A 19,243-nucleotide genomic window follows, 5' to 3' on the forward strand; every position below is an offset into this window, starting at 1 on the left:
TTTCCTATACCTGGGAAGTTTTCTGCCACTATTTTGTTGAATATGTTTTCAATGGAATCTCCATTTTCCTCCCCTTCTGGAATATCCATGACTCAGATATTTGAGCGCTTAAGGTTGTCTGATATCTCTCTCAGAGTTTCTTCAATGTCTTTGATTCTTTTTTCTTTTTTTTTGTCTGCTTGTGTTATTTCAAGCAGTCCATCTTCAAGTTCAGAGGTTCTCTCTTCAACTTCTACAAGCCTGCTGGTTAAATTCTCCATTGTGTTTTTTATTTCGCTGAATAACTTCTTCAGTTCAGCAAGTTCTGCTACATTTTTTTCCAGGACATTGATTTCCTTGTACATTTCCTCTTTCAGATCCTGTATACTTTTCCTCGTTTCATCATGGTGTCTAGCTGAGTTTTCTTGTTTTTCATTCAGTTTCCTTAGAATTATCTCTCGAAATTCCTTGTCAGTCATTTCAAGGGCTTCTTGTTCTATAGGATCTAGAGTTTGAGATTTATTAACTTTTGGTGGTGTACTTTCTTGATTTTTTGTATTTCTGGTATCTTTTTTTTTGATGTTTATTCATTGTGGCAGGGGGTTTCACAGTCCACAGGTTTGAGACTATTGACTAACTAAGATGTTGCTGTGGTTGCCAATTTGGTATGGCTACCTCCGTGACTGCTCAGTTGGCCTCTAGTGCCTCGTGTGTGTGGTTGCCTCAGGTCTTGGGCCTCTCTGGGGAGCCACCTCTTTGGTCAGCTTGGACTCTGCTGGGCTGCTGGATCACGGGGTGGTACCGCAGGGTGTGTGGTCTCTGCTGAGCTTTCACTTCCCGTGCAGGACTTCTCCCTGTTCCGTGTGCTCTGGCCTGGGCTGTTGGGTCATGCAGTGGCGACCCCACAGGGTGTGTGGTTTCTTTCGAGTCTCCACCTCCCTAGCCAGACGTCTCCCTGCTCTGTGCACACTGGGCTGGGTTGGGACGTGTCTTCTGCAACCCTTGTCTATCAGCTGGGACTTCAAGATCCTGCTCGGCACCGCCTTGCCCAGGAAGTCTACCAGATTTCTGCTAGGCGCAGATGTCCGGTCGCTCTGGGTGCTTTTGTAGCACTGTGTAGATCTTTCTTGGGACTTATCACCTTCCTCCTGGTATCGCGGTTATGTGTTTACTTGTCTTATCTCCCACACCAGAGTGTGAGCTCCTCGGGGGAGGAGCCCGCAGCACACGGTTCACCTTTGAATCCCCCCAGCGCGGACCGAGTCCGTTGCCTGCCTGCAGTCAGCTCTCTGGCAGGTTCAAGCAAACTCGGGAACTCTCCAACCACACTATTCCTAACCAGAAATCGATTAGGTGTTTTTCCGAACTGGTGGCCGCAGAGATGCTATCTGCCTCCCGGTAACAGGAAGTTTACCGGGAGCCGGAGCCCAGGGTGCGGTGGAGTGACAGTCGGCCCAACCCATACTTCCTTACCCTCCCGACGCTGGCCAGGGATGCCCCATGCCACCAGCGCCGCCAGAGAACCGCAGAGGGAGTGGGAGGGGAGGCTGGCCCACAGGCCCTGGGACGTCCTGTGCTGGGGCAAGCAAGTGGGAAGGCTCAGTGAGGAGCTGAGCCAGGCGAGGAGGACAGGCTTGGCTGAGCCGGGCCGGAGCTGCCACCACCTGAGAAAATAGAGGCAGCCCCGGGGCCAGTCAGTGTCCTTGTGGGGCAGGCGGAAGCTGGGCGGGCGTCCACCCCCCGATCAGGGCCGGGCTGGGGATCACTCACGGAGCTATTCCGGGTCAGACGGCTCCCTCTCTGCCTCTGCGTCGTCGCTGTCCCCGTTCTCGGCTGCCGCCACCTCGGGCTGCTCACTCTGTCCCGCCGCGTGGCTTGGGCACTCCCAGGAATCTTCTTTTATGCCCACCTGAAACCTCAAATCCTGAATAGGGCAGCTGGCCGCCTTCAGCGTGGCCCCGGCCTCTGGGATCCTGGCAGCATCAACAGCAGCCCCGGCGCCGTGTTCCCTGTTTAGAGACTCTCTTTTTCAGCTAAGAAACAGTTCTTTTCCTGCTCCATACTTCAAAGCTGTTGCCTGTAAATGAGGCATCCTCTCCTGCCAGGGGCAAAGTGGCGGTCAGCCCCCACAACCGGCCACCAGCAGCGGTCCTCCCTTAAGAGACAGCAAGAGGAAGGTCCACAAGTTTCCTCGCTGCCTAAGGCCCAGTGGCCGCCTCTTCCGTCTCAGCTACTCCACGCCAACCGCCACAGCCACCGCCATCTTAGGATCCAAAACCTCTCTTTCCAGCATAGACATTTAAACAGTTGGAAAATCATCACAGTTTTTGGAAGTACCAGGGAATTAATGTAAAAGAGATGTATTTAGAGGGCAATATTAAAACTCTTTTTTTTTTTATGATATTGTAGTAGTTTGTACTGTATAAGTCCATTTTGATTTTTATATAGGATTAGAATTTCTATTTTTGCAATATAAGTACCTAAAAGGATAAATGGAACAGGATGACAATATCTTCATTAAATATTGAGATCCCATACTTGTGTTCTTTACATCAAAATATTTTGTTTTTAGTTCTATGTTTTTATTCTTCAGAACTGTGATCTTTGATACTCATTACTGATACTCAATTAAAAAATATAACATTCTTGCTCATAATGTTTTATCATAATGTTTTATGTGCTATGGAGGTCATAAGAGCTGAAAACTCTAAGATTTTCATAATGTAGTGGTACATATGTTTCATATAATATTTAGTGAGGCATTTATAATGCATAAAACACTTCTTGAAACAGTGCTTTGTCCATAGTAAGCATTACATTTTTTTATATATTTTATACACACACACACACACACACACACACACACACAGCCTCTATTGTTATTTTGTTCTCATCATTGTTTCATCATAAGTAAAGAGCATTTGAAAAGAATGTGTATGCTAGCCTGATAACATGTGGATATATACTACTTATCCTGAAAGAATATTAAACATGTTTTTAAAATGAGCTGTAAAACACTCCCAACTAAGATTAGTGGTGGGAGCAAAGTGGTTCCAAAATAAAATATTATGGATTCTCATGACTCTAAGTGGGATCATTCATTTAACTTCTTTAAAGCATAATTCTTTATTGCTGGCATTCTTTGTAAGAGTAGTTAATCTGCTTTCGTTAATCTTTTCCAGTTTCTTTAATGATAGTTTATTTGTAGTGATTCTATCATTCCTCTCCTGGTTCCTCATCCCATCCTACCCCCACCCCTGCCAGACTGGGAAAAAATTAGAGTTCTAATCTGAGTGGTTGCCTAATTTAAAAATACATTTTGTTGTATTTTTGTTCATGAGATGGGGTTTAAAAAATGAAAGTTTATATTGTCTTTATATGTTGTAGTATCTCTGCTATCTTAGTACTTGTCTGGCTAATTTTTCATTCTTTTTATAACTTCGTTTTCAAGTTAATTCTTTGAAAGCTCTGCCAGAGGCAATGATTGGTGTTCCCTTAGTTAATTCAACTTTTCGTTCTTCTCTAAATCATTGGTTAGATATGAATAGTCTTTAAAATGAATTGTGAGATTTAATCAGTGTAATGTAGTAGAATAATGATGTGCTTCTATAGATACATTATACTCATTACAGTGTATGAATGTTTATGTCTTCAGCAGTTTGATGCTATTTTGTCATATTTCCAGGCTGAAGTAAATATATTTCATGTACCTGCTTACTTAGTTTTCTCTGAGGCTTACCATTTTACTTCTTTCTTTATATTCCATATATGAATATATATTTACATTTTGAGACGTAATTTGTGTTTCATTGTGATATTGAAGCCACACAGTCTTCATAAAAATAAATGCATATAGTAAATACTCCATTGAGATCTCCTTGGCCAAAGTCTAGGACCTTATACTTTGTCACCAAATGACCCAGCACAAAGCCCTCAGTAGGCTCTTAATAACTATTTGCGGAATAGAACTTTCATGATGTCAATTTGTTGCTCTAGCATTGGCTGTAGGGAGCTCTTTTATGTTGGCTCCAGTGTCTTGTTGATATGGCCTCATCTTTTTTTTGTTTTAAGCACTTGTTTTCTGACACACACTCCCTGCTCATCAAGAACCAGCCTAGAATGAGCCATTTCTCTAAGGATCCCTGGTTCCTTTTAATGGAGGTATTAAAAACTAATATCTGGGTGCTAAGTGTGCTTGTTGTTACTGGAGTTTCACTGCTTCTAGGTCCTCTCAGTGTACAGAACTGGGAAACATTTATGCATACAAACCCGTGTATACCTCATATCTATAATTATTTCTGTATGTCTGTGTGTATGTATGTGTGTATATATATGTATACAGGTATATGTGTATGTGTGTGTTTGTGTACATATATATATGTAGATGTGAGTTCATACTGATACCTCACATTTTCATCCACCACGACAGGATTTATTCTAGTCTTCCTTCTTTGCTTATTTGTAATTTCTTTCTTTGAATGTGAGAAACCTGATTCTTATTATCTACAATAGATTTGCTTGTTTTTTTAACCCTTGTAAACATAAAAAGTAATTTAGAATTGCTAACCCATACCCTGTGAAAAGGCATTTAACCAACTAGAGTACAGTATTTGTGTACAGTTCTTTTTATCTTTAGCTTTACATTAACCAGTCTTTTGGCCTGTTTTCTGAAGTTCCTTTGATAACTTCTTTTTTCTTTACACCATTCAGTGAGGTTATGTCATATGTTTGTAATACTGTTCGATTTAATTGTCGGAGTCTGTAGTTCATCCTGGTTTCCCCTGGCATTCCAGTTAATTCATTTTTAAAAAATTTGCATACAGTAAAGTTTCCTCTTTGTGGTACATAGGTCTTTGGGTTTGGACTAATGAATAGGATCAGGTATCCACCACCACAGTACCATACCGAACATTTCCAACACCTTAACAATTTTTTTGTGTAGTTCCTTTGTAGTAAGTCTTATCTCTGCAATCCTTTGCAACCACTGATCATTTTCCATCCTTATAGTTTTGGCTTTTCCAAAATTCCATGTAAATGGAATCATATAACATGCAGCTTGCTGGGTCTGGCTTCATTCACTTAGCAAAATACATTTAAGATTCATCCATATTGTTGCATGAATCAATAGTTCATTCCTTTTTACTGTTAAATAGTATTTCATTATATGGCTGTACCAAAGTCTGTTTATCTATTCACCCGTTTAGGGACATCTGGGTTTCTGGGTTTTGGTGATTATGAATAAAGCTGCAATAGCTATTCCTGTATAGGAGGTTGCATGAACATAAGTTTTCAGTTCACTTAGGCAACTACCTAGTAAAGGAAATGCTGGGTTTTTTAAGTGTATCTATAAAAAATCTACCAAACTGTTTTCCAAAGTAGTTGTACCATTTTGCATTCCTATCAGCAATGAATGAGATTTCCTCTTGCTCTGCATCTTTGCCATCATCTGATATTGTTTTTTTTTTTTTAACTTTAGATATTCTAATAAATTTGTAATGATACCTCACTGTGAATTTAATTTGCATTTCCCTAATGACTAATAATGTTGAGCATATTTTTATATGATTATTTGCCATCCATACTCTTTGGTAAAATGTCTAGATCTTTTACCCAGTTTTCTTCTGTTGGGTTGCTTGTTTTCTTATTGTTGAGTTTTAAGAGTTCTTTATATATATACTGGGAGTTCTTTATATATATATATATATATATATATACTGGGTAGAAGCCTTTTAGCAAATATATAATTTTTAAATATTTTCTCCCAGTCTGTGACTGTCTTTCATTCTCTTAACAGTGTCCTTTGCAGAGTAAAAGTTTTTAATTTTTATAAAATCCAATTTATTTGTTTTCTTTTGCAACTCATGCCTTTGGTGTTATATCTAAAAACTCATCGGCCAACCCAAGGTCGTGCAGATTTTCTCCTATGTTTTCTTCCGGAAGTGTTATAGCTTTACCTTATGACTTGGGTTTTTTATTTATTTCTATCTCTAAGTAGCATTCTTGCTTGTTTCATCCTTTTTTCATGTATCATATATCGTAATTGTCTTCAAACAGCTGCTTCTGGCTCTACCCAAACTGAATTCCTGTAGTATTTTGATAACCAGAAACAGAAATGATAGGATTATTCTTATTTATCCCAAAGTCTCAGGTATTAAAGATATTTTTCTCCATCATTGCATAGTCACCAACTCTAGCAGGCTGGTGATTATATCTACTAACTATTCTACTCCATCTACCACACTGCAGCCAAGTGTCTGCTTTAAAGAATAAAAAGATATTCCTTTCCTCATTCAGATTTTCTGTTAGCATCTTATTTCTCATTGCCTTTGGGGCTCTGACCTCAAATGTTTTTTTAGCCTCACTTGTTAAGATCTTGCTACCCTGTTCTCTAGATATATCATGTTTGTTTGTTTTTTTTCTTTTAACACAGTGGGATTTTCTTCACTTAGTGTCATTCTGCCATAAATTCCTATACGTCCTGTAAGACCCAACTCAAATATTTCCTTCTATTGAAGTTGTCATTGACATGTTCTTTTCTCACCCCATCCCAGGAAGAGTTCATTGATTTTTCTTTGTATGTAAACTGTATTTATATTTATGGTTTTATACATCTATATTTTCCATATGGCTATTAGTCTCTCTAGTGTATAGTCCTTTCGTTTTTCTCCCCCTTCATTTTTATTCCCTTTACCTAGCATAAATATCCTTCAAAAAAAGTTAGATGAATGAATCTTCCCTCCACGTTCAGGGAGTCCCCCCATTCTGTGTTTTATCTGAAAACAACTCTTGATTTTCTCCCCATTTTTACTTTCTTTTTAAAAAAATCTAGATTAGTGGTTTTCAAGCATTTTTTTTAAAGTGGTATTCTTCAAATGAAAGACTTCTATAAAATGTGCGTGCATGTGTGTACGTGCACAAACAATCATATGTAAAGAGGTAAAGATGGGGAACTTTGAGGTCTTCCTTCTTCTGGCACTGCTAAGAAACTTATATGGCTCCAAGTAGCATGGTTTGAAAATCATTGGCTTCATTGCTATGTCCATTCTTGAATCCTTCTAAGTCATTCTTTACATTGCTACAAGAGAGATCTTCTAAAAGAAATCAAACTGAGTTGTTTCTCATGCTCAAATTTCTTTAAAGACTCTCCATCAGCTCACATTTGAGCTTGGAGGCTAAAGCTATGACTTTTCCCACATTTGTGTCTCTAATACCTGGTACAGGGTTTGTTACATAGGAGGCTGAGTGCTCCATGAGTGTTTACGATAGTGAGGGACCTTGCTTGGTTACTTATCTTCATCATTCCAGTGGCTTTGCTTTACTCATAATGGCAATGCTGGCCTCTTTTGTAGATTCAGATCTACCCTATCCTTCAGGCCTAACCTAAATCTTAACTTCCTTATTTTAAAGCCATCAGCTTCAGCAGCTTTCAGTCCCCCCCCCACTTTTTTTTTTTTTTTAATTCCAAAGCATCTTCCCGTTTAAATGAACAACAACATACTTAGTGTACAGTATGTATTTAGTGCACTGTTTTTGTTACTACTTGGAGGTGTAACCTCTGCCTGGGTAATCCTAGCAAAAAAGAAAAAGAAAGAAAATAAAATCCATAAAGGGTTTCAAAGGTACTTTCTTATCTAGGAGAACACACTTTGCACATTTCTCAGAAATATAATTCTGTTTGTAATTTGGGTTTCTGAATCAGCCAGGGGTTATAATTTTAAATTTATGCTTTAGTACAGTTGTGTGTCAAGACAGTTTTGCTTTTGTTTCACAATACTTTGTAGGTTGAAAATATAAGTCTTTGTTTTATTTGTGTCTCCTGAAATCAAAATTGGTGTTAAGTCAGCTCATAGACCAAAAATCAAACAGAAATCTTTGAAAAAGTACATGCAATGAATTAAAAGTATTAGGTATGATTTTTACCATGGATCATTTTCAGGTTCTTTCTGGAAAAGAGAAATAATAAAACTTTATACTGTCACATTAATATTCTGTTGATATAGTGCACTTCCTAACTGTGTTTTCTATTCCTCGGGTATTTTTCAGTAAATATGTTCCTTTTGCTGCTTTCAGAATTTTTTTAAATTGCATTTTATATGAGAGCAGTTTTCTAAAAAAATCAAAATGCTAGTTAGGAAAAATGTATTCATTTCTTTGAAAATAAAGATCAAAACTCATGTTACCAAATGATTATTATATTTTTATTCAAGCTTGAAGACATTTTGCTTATTTTTAATTATGTTTTTCTCTCATTGCTTTGTGGCCTTTAATAAACTAGCATGTTTTTGATAAATTGAAATCATTTCTATTCAGAATAAGGGATAAATACCCTCAACATTTCTTATAGGATGACTTTCTACAAGACAACGTCTATACTGTTATATTTTATATTTTTTATTTTATTGCAGAAGAAAAAGTGGATACTGTGTCTTTAATGGAAAGCAAAAGGTTATCTTTCTATGGCCTTTGTGTGTATGTGCTGATGTGGATGTAGGCAGCCAGACAGGCAATGTGTGCAGAGAGACTAGGGAACCGGCTGTGGATCGATAGAAGTGGTGTGAAGTGAATTAATGTGAGGCAGGCCGTCTGTCTGTCATAAGGATTGCAGAGAATGTGGGGCAGTGTTGGTCAGTCACTGCAGAGATCTGCTTCCAATAAATTCAAGCTTTCTGTCTGAAAAGAAATTATAGATCCTCACATGCTCTCTTTATTGTTAAATTTTACTTTATTCAAAATAAATGTTCATAGCAAATTGTTGCCTCCAGTGTGCTTTAAGTGGAACACTGAAAATCACAGTTGTGAGAAACTGATGAAATAAAAAATATGTGCCATTCTTTTGGATCTGTTTTTCAATCTCAGTAGAAATCTGTATTACTATGAGAGTGAGAAGTATAATTTTTGTTAATATTTACAAATAACTTGGTATTTTTTTTGTTCTCAGCCCTAACAATATTGTTTATCACTTCCATCTAATCTCTGATAAAATAATAAAACAACAATGAACCAAAGTGGTTTTATATTTCAATATTGGTTAAAGTGCTGTATTTTAAATGTTACTATATTAAAATTTAGTATTTTATCCTTGATTATCAAGTTAATCACATGACAGGATAGTCTTCTGAGTTCATAATTTATCATTACTCAGATATTGTTAGCCAGATGGAAAGAATTTTTTATAAAGGTAATTTACAGGCTTATGAAAGATAAAGTTTAGAATAATGTGTCTGATTTTGCAATTTTATTCCATTGACTTTGAAGACTGCATTTCCATATTTACATTTTTAAAAACTTTCTGAAGTGATTAACAAATATTGCATACAAATGGGAATTTTATATATATATAAATCTCTCACAATGACAGGTAACTATTTAGAATGAAGATGGTGTGAATATTTCATAGTAGTCTTCCTTGTTCTGTATTTCTCACTTCTGCTACTAACCCAACCTTTCTTCCTTTCTTTTGTTGTCATGTTATACCAACTTATACCAGTTTTCTACTACATTTCCATTTTCCCCCTGATTTACAGTATAGAATCCATTTATAGAGAACTGCTTCTGGCATAATGTACATTCACTTTTTATTTTGTGAAATCTGGGTTTGGGACTCATTTTTTTTTAAGTGTCCCATATCTTTCTATTAATTTATTGTATCTCTACCCTCCTTACCTCTTTATTATATGTTTTATTGTATCTCTGTCCCTAAAATACCCTTACTGTTATTTTCCAGGATATTTAAATATCATAATTTGTGCCATGGGATTGAAAGTATTCAATTCTATTCAAGCTATGTTTATCAAATCTTTATGAGATATTCATGGCTGTCAAATATTTTGGGGATACTAAAAAAGTCAGTCATCCTAGATTTTGTGGTGTAGTTTGAGAAATAAGCTCACTTAAATTAAGCACATGAGAAAATAGCAAAGTAATTGACATTTATAATCTTTATTATCAATATGCAAGAAACTGAAGTTTCCATATAAGTATTTTCTAGGTGGACCCTTTTTTATGTTTCCCAGGAATATTTTATATTCTTTCATAGTAGATAGTGAGGAAGTGATTTTTATGCTTCAAAAAGCTTTGTACACTATGAAGAAAGTAAAATAATTTTTTTCTAGTCTCTTTTATTGAAAATGGCATTGTATTCTGGCATAATCTTCAATTCTCTTTTGTGACAGTGATGTACCTTCTGTTGTATCTTTTTTTAAAAGTTAAGTTTATTGAGGTATAATTTACATATAGTAAAATTAAGCCTTTTTAGTGTATAGTTCTGTGAAATTTTGAACAAATGTGGATAGTCAAGTACCCACTCCCACAAACAAGATATGGTTTACTTTCATCATCCTAAAAATTTTGCTTTACCTCTTTGTGATTGATCTTTTTACCACAACCCTAGCCCTTGGCAACCACTGATTTGATTTCTGTCCTATAGCTTTGGCTTTTCCAGAATGTCTACTATAATGTCTATCTATTTTCATAATACAGTAATATAATATGTAACTAAATACTGTAGAGATTAGTAATAGCCAAGTTATGGCTGGGAATTTTTTTAAAGTGTTATTACTTCTTTTTTTTACACCTAATCATAACCATACTTAGAAGTGTTACATGATGGTTTTTAATCATCTTTTACTATAACTGTGTGGTCCACAAGTTCAAAATGAAAAGCGTCTATCTTTTTTTAAAAGCAAACTGTTAAAATAAACCATGCCATTTGGATTTGAGAGTTGAGTGTAGTAATTTGGTCTGTCCATATTCAGTATCTCTTACCTTTACTATTTCCCAGAAGAGGTTAGGAATCTTAGGTAGTTTGTTACCACCACAACACCTAGTCTGACTGGAGTTAGGATATCTAGCTGAATCTTTAAAAAATGAAATATATATAACTTTGAAGTAACCAAACCAATCTCTTTTTACTGATTGGGAACAGAAATTTTGGCAGTGAGGATTAACACAATGAGTGACAAATATGGTCAAAATCAAGAGTATAGTTTAATTTTTAAAAAATTAAAAATGGAATATGATGTCTTCCTAATCCAAGAAAATATTCATGGGAATTTTGCTCTCTTATTGTATAAATGTTCTATTTGGCTCTTTTTCTCCCTCTTTTCCTTCAGCTATAAGGCAGAAAAAGTAGCAAAAGGATACACAGAAGTGGCATGGATGCCTTGGGTGATCTGGAATGTTGGAAAACCAAACTTTTTTTTTCAGCAGTTATTATTTACCCTTGAATTGAAAGTACAATTCAGTGGTTTTAAGCTTATTTATAGAGTTGTGCAACAGTCAATTTAGGAACATTTTCATCACCCTTATATGAAATCCTGGTACCCATTAGCATCACTACCCACTCCCCCCATCCCTCTCAGCCCTAGACTAATCTGCTAACCTACTTTCTATCTTGTTAGATTTGCCTATCCTGGACATTTCATATAAATGGACTCATACAACATGTGGTATTTTGTGACTGGCTTCTTTTACTTTGCATAATATTTCCAAGGTTTATCCATGTTGTAGTACGTATGAGAACTTCATTTCCTTGTATTGCTGAATAATATTCCTTTGTATGAATATATCACAATTTATTTATCTGTTCATCAGCTGATGGACATTTAGATTGTTTCTGCTTTTTGAATTTTATGAATACTGCTGTGAACATTTATGTACAAGTTTTCATGTGGACATAATGTTTTCATTTTCTATTAGTGGAATTGTTGGGTCATATTATAACTCTATGTTTAACCTTTTTTGAGGAACTGCGAGACTGTTTACTGTTGAGTTTTCAAAGTAGGGTCATTGCAGAGCACAAGTTTACAATTCTGGTGAAGTTTACTTTGCCAGTTTTGGCTTTTATGGATTGTGTTTTTTGGTGTTAAGTCTAACCTTAGATTTCAAAGATTTTCTAAAAGTTATAGTTTTGTGTTTTTACCTTTAAGTCCATGATCTATTTTGAGTTAATTTTTATATGAGGTGTGAGCCTTAGATTGACTTCTTTTTTTTTTGCTTTTGGATGTCTAGTTGCTTCAGCCGCTGTTCTTGAAGAGATTATCTTTCATCCATTGAATTACTTTTTCACCACTGTATAAAATCAGTAGGGCATATTGGTGTGTCTCTTTCTGGGTTCTCTATTCTGTTACATTACCCTACATGTTCATCTCTCTGCCAAAGACACTTAGTTTTTTTAACTTTAATTATATGTCTTGAAATGGGGTAGACTGACCTATTATACTTTAGTCTTCTTTTTTGAAATTGTTTTGTTCTAGTTCCTTTATCTTTCCATATAATTTTAGGATAATATTTTCTATATTTATCAAAAATCTTCATTTTGATAGGAATTACATTAAACCTGTATATCTTTACTGTGCGAAATCTTCCAATCCATGAATATGGCATATTTCTCCATTTCATTTGTTTAGATCTTTGGTTTCTTTTGTCAGTGTTTTGCACTTTTCAACATATAAGTTATATATATTTTTACATTTAAATCTGAGTATTTCAGTTTTTTGAACAATTGTTAGTATTTAGTAGTATTTTTTTGTTTTGTTTATTTAAATTTAGGGGTCCATTTGTTAATTACTAGCATATGGAAATAGAATTGATTTAAAAAAATATATTTCTTGTATTCTGTAGCCTTGCTTAACTCACTTGTTTTGGGAGGTTTTTTGTTTGTTTGTTTGTTTTGGGTTTTTTTCAGATTCCCCTGGATTTTCCATGTAGACAATCATTTTATTCTAACATAAGAACAATATATATCATCTTTCCCAAACTGTGCAAGTATACGTTTTATTTCCTTTTCTTGCTTTTCATTAGCCAGAACTTCTAGTCATACATTAAGTACCAGTGGTGAGTGTATACATCTTTGCGTCATCCCTAATCATAGGGTGAAAGCATTCAGACTTTCACCATTATCTATAATGTTACCTGTAGGTTTTAGTAGATGCTCTTTATCAAGTTGAGTAAATTCCCCTCTATTCCTATTTTTCTTAGAGCTTTTTTTTAAAAATCATTAATGGATGTTGAATTTTGTCAAATGATTGATGCAATCATGCGATTTTTTTCTTCTTTACTTAGCTTGTTAATATTTTGGATACATTGATTTTTGAAAATTGAACCAGACTTGCATCCCTAGAATAAGCACCTCTTAGTTATGGTGTATAATTCTTTTTATATGTTGCTGAATTATATTTGCTTATATTTTGTTAAGGATTTTTGAGACTATATTTATGAGAGATATTGGTGTGTACTTTTCTTTTTGGGGGAATTTTTTTTTTTTTTGCCACGGCTTTTATAACCCTTATTTTGTTTTGGAAAGCATTGATCAAAGAAACTGTTTCAGCATAGCTTCTTGGCCTTTTAACCTGAGTTACTTTGAGGTGTACACTTTTGCTTCTTCTTCTTCTTTTTTTTTTTTTTTTTTTGTGACCGGTAAGAGGATCGCAACCCTTGGCTTGGTGTCGCCCGCACTGCACTCAGCCATTGAGCGCACCGGCCATTCCTATATAGGATCCGAACCCGTGGTGGGAGCACCGCTGCGATCCCAAGCGCTGCACTCTCCCGAGTGTGCCACGGGGCTGGCCCTACACTTTTGCTTCTTAAACTCTATCTCAAAATACTGAATTCCCCTGGTTGAATGGTTACCTGACACAGCACAAGAACTCCATGGAGGGCTTGACAGTATTTATACTCAGTACTCTGTTATTCCATGATTTCTTATGCTCATGCTGTGATGTTCTATGATACCTTCTCACCACTGCCCCAGGAACTCAGTCTCTGGGAGAACTTAGTGGTAAGAGGATATTGGGGTTTGAAATCAGAAGATCTACATCTCAATCCTGGTTTCTGAATTTTGTAGCTGTGTTATATTGAGCAATTACTTAGCCTCTCTTATTAAATTAGATGAATGTAAATAGATTTGTAATCTTGTTACTACATAGATCTCAGCTTCATTTTCATTGAATCTCTTAATTTTATAGGAAAGCAAAATACAACTAATAATCATGATTATTATCCGAGCTCTTCCTTATCTTTTTTCTTCTTCTCTGATCATTTTCAAAATTGTCAAGTGTTAAGCAAGGAATCAGACAGATTTCAGATTTATATTTTGATTTAATAATATGAAATGATCTTTGATTTTGTTTATGAGCTATGTCTCTATTTAAGAATGGGGTTTTTTTACCTGTCTTATCTCCTCCTCTTTGTGATTATTTTAGTGATAGCTATCTTTAATTAAGCAATGAACTTAATACTATTTTTCTAGTGAATCCCTTTCTTTATGTTAAAATTTATCTTGCAGATTCCACAATAAAAATGCTTTTGTAAAGGGATGGCTCTTCCATTTTCCATGAATATGGGCTCATTCTTCAGCATTATTAATTAATTAATTAATTAATTAATTTAGAACAACTCCAAACAAATGGTGGTACTAAAATGGTGTGTTCTATTCCCCAAATTTAAATCATTAAGGTTTGGAACTGCCTACTGGTAGGTCCAGTATTGAATCATTCATAGTGGTTAATGACTAAGAATCTTCCGTGTTTGATGCCTTTGGTAAACCTGAGACATCAAGACTGACTTTCATATAGAAATTTTATGTTAATACACCTAGTAGAAAAGAAGTCCTTGAATATACAATTATCATGAGTCACTTAAGAAAAAAGAAAAAGAAAAAAAATCAGAAACAAAGTACATTAGAATTTATCAGAAACTGGGGGAAGGAATAATGGGAATTTGTTGCTTAATGCATACAGTTTATGTTTAAGATGACTATAAAGATTTGGAAATAGATAGAATGATGGTAACACAGCATTGTGAATGAAATTAATTCCACAGAATTGTATGTTTAAAAGTGGTTAGAATGTCAAATCTTATATATTTTACCACAATAAAAAAAAATATCTTTAGCTATTAAAATATTTAGATGGATTCTATATAGGCAGTTATTGAAATACTTTATTAAGAAGATTTTATTAGAAGGTATTGCACTCTCTTTGTCCTCACACAGATTTTTCACCTCTCGCCCCCTGGGTGATGGAAACACAAGGGATTACTCAAAGCCCACTTCTTCTGAGCAGTGAGAAACCCCGAAGGGGTTAATTTCCTGGAACCCTCAAGAGAGAGGCATTCCTCCTCAGGAAATTAACACCAGACTGGGGCTCTGTCTCAGTATTTATTCTCCAGGCCAGAAAGTTACAGAAAAGGAACATAGGTGGAGTTATGGCTAAGTATAGTTTAACAATAGAGTCTGGTAACATCAGTGAAACAACAAAGTGACATTCCATAATGCAGTTTGCAAAAGGTTAAGTCGATCCATCAACAAAAGCTTGTTCTTAGCAAATACTGTCTTTTCCTACAGCAGTTTCCTCAGTATTTTTACATAACAATAAAGCAACTTTAGGTTAACCTGCTCCAAGGACGTCTGTCCTTGAGCATGCAATTTTACTATATTATAATTCTTTATCTACATCAGAGACTTTAGCCTGGGGAAATTTTCCTTTGTTTTGCAAGCTTAACATTTCTATATGTAATTTTTAAAAGTTAGTTATACCTGAAACTACAGGGCTTTGGAAACTAGGCCCTGTGAAATACATTTGCTTTATAAATGTGAGTATACTCCGCAAGAAGGTTCAGCTCCTAAAGTAACTGCTAATGGTGAGATTTGTATGTACCATGATTGAACAAGACCTGTTGTTGATCATATGAAAAACATCCTACTATCTATTGCCAAATTAGAAATAGTGTGATACATGCGAATTGACAAAATATATCATCAAGGATGGGAAGATAGATATGTAAGGAAAAGACATTTGTATGAACTGATAAGTTCTCAGGTGCTTTACCAAATAGAAGCCTTTGGCCCCCTGATCTCTTTCACTTGTCTGCTTTCAGTTAGGTTCTTTCAGTGTGAAAATCATCTGACCTCGTGTTTAATTCCTTCATAGAGGGAGATGCTATACTCTTTTCAGACAGTGCATTTCAAGTCTCTTACTTAAACCCAGGATTCAAATCTCTCTTTTGTCATCATCCGTACTCCCAAACCCCAAGTTATAAACTAATATTAAAAAGAAGTAAACTTTTTTTTTTTTGTCGTTTTTTTTTTTTTTCATGACCGGCACTCAGCCAGTGAGTGCACCGGTCAGTCCTATATAGGATCCGAACCCGCGGTGGGAGCATCGCCGCACTGCCAGCGCAGCACTCTACCAAGTGCGCCACGGGCTCGGCCCTAAAAAGAAGTAAACTTTTAAAATAGTTCTTCAGGGTCGGCCCTTGGCTCACTTGGGAGAGTGTGGTGCTGATAACACTAAGGCCATGGGTTCGGATCCCTTTATAGGGATGGCCAGTTAGCTCACTTGGGAGAGCGTGGTGCTGACAACTCCAGGTCAAGGGTTAAGATCCCCTTACTGGTCATCTTTAAAAATAAAAAAAATTTTTTTAAAAGAGAGAAAAAAATAAAAAGTTCTTCACTTTCTAGGTTTTGTTCCTCTTTGTAGCATAATTATATCTAAATGAGCTAAAGTAACTATAGCGAAAATGTTGAAAGTAATCAAGTGAAAATGTAATTTACTTCAGCATCCTGTTTCTGTTTTTCCCAGTTCTTGGTTAAAGGAAGATATAGTAGATACCTATGTACCTATATACATATAAATAAATACAGCGCACATGAATGTTTTGTTCATTGATATGTGTCTCTTTTTAATTTTGGTTAATGTATTATAATTATATTCTATTTGCATCTAGTAAGTAAATCAAAAAGCTTTATAAGTTTTGGTCTACCTTTCTTTTTATTTTTTTTAAACAAAACTTGTGCTTCCTATTTGTTTTAGCTGGTGTCACAGCAGAAGCCATGCAGGCTATCACCACTGCTCCTGATGCCTCAGGACCTGAAACCAAAGTTCAGGAGGAAGAGCATGACCTTGTTGATGATGACATCACCACTGGTAAGCATGAACATCTTTAACATAATCTGGATGGAGCTTTGTTCAATATTGCAAAATGTTTTTCAGGTTGTTTATAGTGGGCCTAAGTATTTTGAAGGAAAAGATGGAAACTTGCCTTGGTAGTGAATTTTAGTTTTATGAAATGCTTTTAGTGTCCTTTGTGATCTTGAGGTGAAAAGAAGTAGAACTGTTTATTTTGTTCAGGTTTGCTCATTGTCACTATAACAATGAACCTGCTAGCTGTTCACTTGATTTTCTAGAGACCTTTTAATTCAGAAGCTGGGATCATTACTAAAGCCTTGGAACATGTAGAGGAATATATACACCCATTAGATTATAAATGGTTTTTGTGCTGCCCTGGTAGCCATGGGACCCTGTTGAGAGTTCCCACCCAGAAGGCGGCCCTCACCAGGTGCACCCCCTGGTCCATGAACTTCCCAGCCTCCAAAACTGTAAGAAATAAATTTCATTTCTTTATATATTAAAAAAAAAAAAAAAGATTATAAATGGTTTTGCAATTATAAGGTAAACTAAAGAACACTGAACTTGTAATAGCAATATTACATGGGCTGTATAAGGAAACTTACTGGTACTCTTTATACCTATACTAGAGAAATAAATGCTGCTTTTTAAAGTTATTTACCTTGTTTTTGGATATTGAACATTCTTATCTGTATTAGCTTTCATGTAACCAGGCATAAAGTAAATTTTAGGAAATCTGTACGTGGTATATGTTTAGCCTGTCTTTTTACAAACAAACCAGTTTCAATTACTGGACATCCAAATGCATTCAGCTCAGTTTTTTTGAATGCACAGAGGATAAAACAACCTAGTGTAAAAATTTTTATTGGTATTAAGAATGATAAACTTTTGTTTTTGGTACAGATGGTTAACATTTAAAATATGATTATAAAATCTATAATTATTGTGAAGCAACAAATACTTATTTAATCAATAATTTAAAAAGAGGCATGGCCAGAAAATATCAGTAACATTTTCAACAAAAATTAACGGGAGAAGAAAACATTAAAAGGGAGTGGGGTTTTTTGTTTGTTTTGTTTTATGTTTTTTGAATCTTTTAAAGTTCTGTATGGCAGGTTCTTTATTGTTATTGCCTGAATGTGTTTAATTTCTTTTTCACTGGGAAGAAGTTCAAAGAGCCTAATAATCTCCCTTGAAAATTTACAACCTTTGTGCCACTGCTTGCAAATAAATATTGCCTTAGTTGGGGAGCTTCTGGTTTTCAGTAAAGGTGAGATGATGGGTGGTTGTTTCTTTAATTCTTTTTTTTTTTTAATGTAGATATAATTATTTTATTTTATTTTTTAAAATTTATTTATTTTTTATTATTCTTTACATTCTAAGATGTTGCGGAGCTTTTGTGGTGGGGAAGAGGGGAGGGGAGTGGGTGCTGGGCTGGATGTGGACGTCAGCATGGTGACTTTAATTCTTCATAATATATAAGTTCATTGATGAAAAATATCATCCAACTTAAATATAAATGATTTCATAAACTTCCAGCCTTTCTGAAATCATTCAGTGCTTCACAATTATGGAATTTGTTTCAGTAGCTGCTAAAGGAAATCTATTTCATCTGCAGATCTTTTTTAACTGTACTTTTTTCTTAGTTCTTGTTTTATTCAATTTTCATTGCTTTTTTAAAGCTGTTGTAGATATATTTTGTTGTTATGTTTTAGTTCCCCATAAAGCTTAAAGGCCTTCTTGTCCATAAAAAGTCATTTAATTCATAGAAAAAAAAATTGCCTTTGCAGTAGTAGAATAACTCAATTTACATTCTGGAATAAAAGCTGAATTTTTGAGCAGTCAAATAAACATTATTAAATCAGTGCATTAAAATTTTGAATTATGCACTACCAAAGCCATGAGATAGCATTATAGCATGACTTTGTTTTTATTTTATTGTTAACGAAATCAAGAAGCTTAAAAATGCAAATCTAGTTCAGAGAGTCAATTAATGCTACATAAACTATATTTTAATCTGTACGAAGTTTGGTTAAACATTATTCGTTTCATGCCGTGGGTACTAGAGGCAAGAATGTTCAATATGCAAAGAATCTGAATAACTAAAAAAGCCTTCCTTTACATGTTGTCAAAGCAGCTAGCATGCTGCAGTCTGTAGATTCTCACAACAATGTTCACATGTAGTTGGTACCAGTTGTAAGTATCTCCCAGCAATTTTCCTCTTCTCTGTTACCACAGAGAATACCTAGGTTTAGACTTCTGTTTTTTCTCTTTGGATTATTGTTATGTATATTCTCCTACAATCATCTGTCTGTCTCCATTCTCTTGCCCTAGTTCAGTTCATGTCTTCCAGTCCT

At 35.3% G+C, this 19,243-nt stretch overlaps 1 protein-coding gene across 3 annotated transcripts in view; it reads left to right on the top strand.

The window, feature by feature from the left end:
- The window catches only part of WDR7 (WD repeat domain 7), a 362,337-nt gene that overhangs the window by 150,302 nt on the left and 192,792 nt on the right, over positions 1 to 19,243 (top strand). For all 3 annotated transcript variants that reach the window (XM_063077001.1, XM_063077002.1, XM_063077003.1), the window contains exon 20: positions 16,791 to 16,904. In XM_063077001.1, coding sequence (XP_062933071.1) covers positions 16,791 to 16,904 — 114 coding nt within the window. The remainder of the gene's footprint in view (positions 1 to 16,790; positions 16,905 to 19,243) is intronic.

Source organism: Cynocephalus volans, chromosome 13 (genome assembly GCF_027409185.1).
Source record: "Cynocephalus volans isolate mCynVol1 chromosome 13, mCynVol1.pri, whole genome shotgun sequence".
Classification (NCBI taxonomy): domain Eukaryota; kingdom Metazoa; phylum Chordata; class Mammalia; order Dermoptera; family Cynocephalidae; genus Cynocephalus; species Cynocephalus volans.